The sequence below is a fragment of the Cicer arietinum genome, chromosome 4, assembly GCF_000331145.2.
Source record: "Cicer arietinum cultivar CDC Frontier isolate Library 1 chromosome 4, Cicar.CDCFrontier_v2.0, whole genome shotgun sequence".
Lineage (NCBI taxonomy): Eukaryota > Viridiplantae > Streptophyta > Magnoliopsida > Fabales > Fabaceae > Cicer > Cicer arietinum.
The window spans coordinates 8,968,299-8,975,057 of record NC_021163.2 but is presented as its reverse complement, the minus strand read 5'-3'; the positions used below and the strand labels follow the sequence as shown (position 1 = coordinate 8,975,057).

General features: G+C 31.4%; 1 protein-coding gene across 2 annotated transcripts in view; it reads right to left on the bottom strand.

The window, feature by feature from the left end:
* Positions 1-4,798, bottom strand: part of LOC101510463 (phosphatidylinositol-3-phosphatase myotubularin-1) — a 13,131-nt gene extending 8,333 nt beyond the window's left edge. Inside the window, exons 1-4 of one of the 2 annotated variants that reach the window (XM_004496114.4) lie at positions 4,505-4,798; positions 4,352-4,420; positions 1,603-1,677; positions 378-449 (exon numbers count right to left, since the gene is read on the bottom strand). In XM_004496114.4, coding sequence (XP_004496171.1) covers positions 378-449; positions 1,603-1,677; positions 4,352-4,420; positions 4,505-4,606 — 318 coding nt within the window. In that variant the 5' untranslated portion in view covers positions 4,607-4,798. Of the gene's footprint in view, positions 1-377; positions 450-1,602; positions 1,678-4,351; positions 4,421-4,504 lie in introns of those variants that run through there. The other variant, XM_027333309.2, reaches the window with a different exon arrangement.
* Between the last annotated feature and the right edge of the window lie 1,961 nt (positions 4,799-6,759).

The following is a 6,759-nucleotide window of genomic DNA, read 5'->3' as shown; positions in this document are numbered from 1 at the left end:
TACAAGAATCGATCTAGGTTCATACTTTGTAAATATTCCCGTGTTATATCTGAGGTAATCACACAAATTAGTAAAATATTTTAAGATTGTAAATGTTCTACAATTAATAAGTAAATTCTGACAGTAAAATAGTAAAATAAAATATATATGTCAATAAGAAAAGCAAAAAAAAAAAAAAAACAATATGAGATTAAAAAGGAGGCTGAAACCAAACTCAGAGAACATGGATATGCAAGGTCAATCCAAAACGAGTACAAATCTGTTTATATAATGTCGAAATAGTCCTACAAGATTGTTCTGGTCAATCTAGCACAGCATATCCAAAGTAAATAACAATAAACACAATTAAATTTATAAAAAAAAAATCAAGAACTTACTATCTTGTTAAACTTCTCAATGGTTGCTAGTGGTATTGTTCCAAGAGCAATAACTTTTCTAGTTCCCTCACTCTAGAAAATGCAACGAAGTAAATCAATGAATATAGTCAATACATAAAGATAAATAGGCAGGTAACAAATGTCCCAGACAAACAGCTGAAGAAGACACACAAAACAGAAATGGAGCTCTCGTGTGGCAAACTGTTCAATTTCTTGCTTTTGAGTTTATAATTTCAGCATATAAAATTCTCCCTCTATTAGAAAGGGTCTTTGAATAACTTTTTATTTTTGAAAAAAATAGAATGAAATTATAGCAATGTAGAAAAGGAGAACAGGATTTTGAAGGGTCAATGTCAGGGATTTCTAGGACGATCCCCTGATACAGCATAGGTGAGCTGAAGACTTACCTCACTTGTGTACCATATTTTGGGGTGCAGTTGAAAGGTAATTCGCTAGTAATAGAATAGTGTTTAAGGTTAGATTGAAGGTAACTAACAGTTCTTAAAGTATAGTTTGACTTTCCATTTCTAGGGACTAAACGTAATTTTTAAATGGCAAACGTGTTTTGACTTTTTGTCTGGGTAACATTAAAATTACATTGGCAAACTTAATTTTGCCACAAAAGTGCATTCATTTTTCATTTGTCTGATTTGTTCTTAATTTTTCATCACGTTACAATTACAAATACAACTTTAGAAAATATATACCTTTTTAGTAAATACACATTTAAAAGTACATTTGGTTATATAATCCAAACAAAATTCATTTTATAAAACGATGTTTGTAGAAAAAATATCCAAACATAAATTATGTTAGAGAAAACTCATTTTTAAGTGAAAGTACCTTTGCAAAATGAGGTTTTTTCATAAGTACATTTGCAAACGATAACTCAAACACATACTAAGTCTTTGAAGCGTTTTAGGGAAAATAGAAGGTGAATGATGACTCCAAATGCTAGATTGGGTAAACTGGAAATTGATGAACTTCATCTCTTTTCTAACAAAAATATATTTAATTATGTGTTTTCACAACTTCCTCGCAAATCAAGCCCGAATCGAAATTCAAAAATTATGTGAATAGCTGCATGCATCCCATGATTTTTTATCCAAAAACCTTAATTATGTATTTCTTATGCATATTCAGTCACTTTTCGAGACTGGGCATTTCCAAATCACTAAATCTAGAACTCGATGCAGTGTAGGAAATATTACATAAACAAGCTTACCAGAAATATTACACGAAAGTTTGTTACGATCAACACGCCTGCATCATCTGTATTAACAAGAACAACACCGTGTCCCTGAAAGTAAACACAATATATCAACTTAATTCCATACAATAGATTCAAACTGGACAAATGTGAATTAAACATTAAGACTTGTGTCAGAAGTCAAAGTTAGCAAAAGATACAACAGTAAGTTCTATTTTCCAGATGTTAAAATAACAGCAAATATACAGCTTGCACCCAACTAATTTCATATTTGAGAATTGCTTAATCGGTTAGTGGATAGCAGCAATATCGAGCAAAGTAAGGGTTAAATATATTTTTTGTCCCTATAAAATTCTTCTTCGACTTTTAGTCTTCACAATATTTTTCGTCAACAATTTTAGTCTCCATTGTTGAGTCAAATCATGTGTACCCTTCAAATTTTTGAACATCTTTTTGCAAGCATGTTTAGAACATATAAACACTTCCCTCACAAAAATTTTGAAATTTTTAACAACGGGATGAATTACACATAAATTTGTAAGCACCATAAGCTCAAGAAACCAAAATATGAAGAAAGTTGGACTTAGAATTCGAATTATGAGCTTTTTTTTGCAATGGCGTCTATCGTAGTACATAATGTATATCTGCAAAGTTTGGTAAACTAACAGGAAATCTGGACCTAAAATTCGAATTATGAGCTCATTTTTTTGCAGATACTTCTATCATAATGCATAAAGTATATCTGCAAAGTATGGTAGCATTTAGATAGAATCTCAATTTATTTAGATTTAAAGACTAGAAGTTGTTGACGGAAGATATTGTAGGGACCAAAAGTCGAAGAAAAAAATTTAGGGACTAAAAACGAAAAAATTTGATATTTTATAGGACCAAAACTATATTTAACCCACAAAGTAACGATAGCAGCAGTACCTAGTACCTACTCCACCTTGCACTAAAGATAGCAACAGTATCAAGCAAAGTAGTGAACATATATAGGAGGCATGTGTTTAGAAGATATATTATTTTCCCAAGTATCTTGGAAACTACTTATAAGATATTTAGGCATAATATTAATGTCAGCTTGAGGCTGTCGTGCAAGTAGTATAGAATGAAGAAGGTGCCCAACATTTGATCCGAGGAATTTCGTCCCCGGCATGGGAGTCTTGTCTGGCTGGATAGGCTCCATAGTCAATGGAACCCCATTTGACCTCAACTGAAGCAGCAAGTATCATCACCATCTGATCTCCCACCTACCCCCTTCTTGTTCTCTTACAGACTCAGGCCTCAGCAGTTGGCCGCAAAGAGTGAGGGCATTAAAATATTAGACCACATGCCTCCAACACAGTCCAATGATAATGTCCTTGTTCCTCTGTGGCATGTGCTGCAAAGGTGGCAATTAAAGAAGCAGTCCAATGATGTAGTGCATCATTAGCTACAGCAGCATTAAATGCTTGGCATAAGATTCCCTAGAAGAGGAAAGGGCTACCCCATAAAGCTAATGATAAAAGGATTTGCTTCTAGAGAGAAAGAAGAGCCCCAGAAAGTCAGGAACCTAAGAGTGAGAGACATTCTTCAAAACTCAACCTTGTTAAAGGAAGTTTCAGCATCTTATCCCCCTGCATCCCTGTTACCATATCAGTGAGAGGCCAAAGAGGATAAGTCTCACTCCGCTTCCAGAAGGGTTGGCATCTATGGTACTACATTATAGTAACAATGTTGTCAAAATCAAATAACCAAATAGAAATGAAGAGGTTGGGAAGTCGAATCACAGAAGTGAAATGAAGAAATGAGGTTGAGTGAGAGTTTAGGGTTTGGGCAGACCTTAGTTTTTCTTTCCCAATTTGGTTCGATCCACCACTTAAGTGGTAGCACACCAGAACCCAAATTATGTACTTCTGATGTTGCTTGGCAATGTTACCTAATCAATCTCAACAGTTACACAACATGCGACCAAGAATGTCGGTCGTAAATAATAATAATAATAATAAGACAGTGTGACCTTAAATGTAAAATTACAATGTTGATAACCTTAGGTACTACCACTAACTGAAGCGCACCACATTTGGAATGCCAGCACACCCACTTCGGCGTTTTGTGGCGGTTCTTTAAAAACATCCTCTATAAGCCATCAGTAGCCAAGTTTCATCTAATACATCCTCAAATATCACGTGAACCCATTTCTAAAGAAATCTTAAACATCATATAAACAACCTTCCAATAACACAGAAAACTGTAACAGACATTCACCAGATAAGCAACTCAAGACAGATGCCAGATGTCTGACATGTCCTTATAAATCAATGTCTGTCTGTACTACTATATTCTCTGTAATAATAATTGCACCACTATAATGACAAAGGGACAATTTAGCAAAGCGTTTACACGTCACATGTGTCAAACTAAGCATGCTGAGTTCACGCAACGAATGGCATTCAGACATAGCAGTAACAAACACGACAGAACTACAAACCCTAATCAAGCTTCCAAGAAATGAAGCTATCTTGGTATGCAAATAACATATCAAATTGAATACAAACCAAACATTAATTTATTGGAAATCGCATACCACCATTACCATTCTTTGCTCTATTCTTACTTCTACACATTTTCGCAGATTCAGCACACAATAAAAACAAAATTAATCATCAAATTCAGTAAAGAAAATAGAAATAAAAAAGGGGGAAACATTGCCATAACCGCTCAAGAAATCACATTATAATCAACCGCGACTACTAAAACAAAAGATGAAGGTGGCGTTGCATACTTCGGCGAAAACTTGCTCTTCCTCGAGCAAGAAATCGAGATTCGCGTGAGAGGCGAAACGCGGAATTGGCTGCAAAAGATTACAAAAACGAAATTAACGAAAAATGAAGAATGTTAATTAAAAAGAAAGAAATAGAATTAAAGAAAAATGAACCTCAATTTTGGTCCATTCGATGGCGTCCCAGCTACCAGTAGAGGAGTCAGAGGCGTCTCTTAGAGACGTAGTTGGTGTGGGGCGGGGTTTCGGCACGTCCATGCCGGCAAATACGGAGGTGTTCCAACTCCGGCGAGTAGAAAGGGTTATGTTAAAATGGAGATTACCAAACGTTCAACAAGTCTGCTTCTCGTTCAGGTTTCTTTCTTTCTTTCTTTTTTGTGTGTCCCCAACTCACCATAAGCGATCGATTTTGTAATAATAATATATATAATAGTGATATCATTAATTGTGCAACATCACGCTTATCATATCATATTATCAACAAACCGATCCTTCTCAAATAAATAATGAATGACCTTTTCATAAAAGAAAATTAAATGCTTTCACAAAATTAATTAGTTTTAACAAAAAATACTATCTTGTAATATTTATTTTAAGGAAATGTTAAAAATTGCTTATTTTTAAGATTAAACTAGCAGCTTGTAAAGCGCTTCTAAGTCTCGTTTTTAATTGCTTATTTGTATTAATAGTAATCCTCATAAAAGAAAATTAAATAAAATTAAACAAACCAATCCTTTTCAAATAAATATTGAATGACCTTTTCATAAAAGAAAATTAAATGCTTTCACAAAGATAATTAATTTTAAAAATATAATTAAATACTATGTTGTAATATTTATTTTTAAGGAAATGTCAAAAATAGCTTATTTACAATCAATAGTTGATCGAATCAAATATTAAACAAGCAGTTTGTAAAGCTTTCTCTTAAGGAATTTCATCTTGTGTTGATAATAATGAGTATAAAAAATTGGCTATAATTGTCATAAAAATTTATCATCTTCTTTATGAAAGTGGTTTCTGCACTACATATTTTAGAAACGTTGACAACTGTTATTATTTAGTAAAGTTGATTTGAATTTGTCAAAAGTATATTAATTGTATTTAGTAGAAGTTTTATGATGGTAATATATATATATATGGAGTAGATAACTCCTAATCAACTTTAATTGTCTTTTATGATTATATTAGAATTTCGCATTTTGTTGAATTGGGATTCGCATGTCAGAATTTTGAATATGAATTCGTATGAGTTTTTTTCATAGTTTTATTATTTTAATAAATTTGAATTTTAATATTATCTAATAATATAATTTCTATTAATTTAAATAAATAAATATTATTTTTTAATAATAATAACCAAAATCACATCAAAGGTTGAATTAATTATGATTCAACTAACTAATCTTACAAAAATAGGTCTTGTTGGACAGACAATTATGAACCAAATTTTTGCACTTAATATTGTCCATAAAGGATTTCTTAATTAAGTTTACAACCAAACACCTTCCAAGGTTGAACAAACACCTGATTCAGCAAAACATGAACAAAATCTTATAGTGTACGGCTTCTACGAATTTGATAGTGTATTTGGATGAGATATTTTAACTTTTTGCTTACCAATTTGTTTTAAAATTTCTAATAAACGAAAAAAAATTGAAAAATGAATTTCTGTTAGTTATTTTCAATCAGAAAATAGTTATTTTAGTAACCGAAAAAATTTAAAAATAAATTTTTCGATAGAAAATAATGAATGAATTTTTTATTAATAAAATAAATATTAAAAAATTTAAAAGATAGATTTTTTAGTTTAAAAACTTCAACAAAAAAAAAACTTTTTCTAAATATTTTATTTATTAAAAAAATTTAAAAATAGATTTTTTAGTTTAAATAGTTTAAAAACTTAAAAAAAAAAAAACTTTCTCTAAATATTTCCGAAGAGGGGTATAGGTGAAATGTCTAATTGTTTTTTGAACTTTCAATATTAACCACGAAATATTTTGAAAAGTCTATGACAAAAATTATAAGAAAATTGGCTATTGTACCCCCCCATTTAAACTTATACCCCCCAACTTAAAATTTTTGTTGTAAAATCCCAAAATAACCCTAAAAAAAACAGTAAAAGTCAAAATAAGAAAAAATTGAAACACTTTACCCCCACATTGAAAAATCTGGAAAAGTAAGTTTTCAGAAGAAAAAAAGTTTTTACCGGAAATTTCAAGAGGATTGAAATTTCCGGTAGTTCAAAATACATACCGGAAATTTCAAAAACGAAATTTCCAGGAGGCAAACCGGAAATTTGAAAAATCTGGTAGTTGTAAATTCCTGGAAATTTCGTTTTTGAAATTTCCGGTATGTATTTTGAACTACCGGAAATTTCAATCCTCTTGAAATTTCCGGTAAAAACTTTTTTT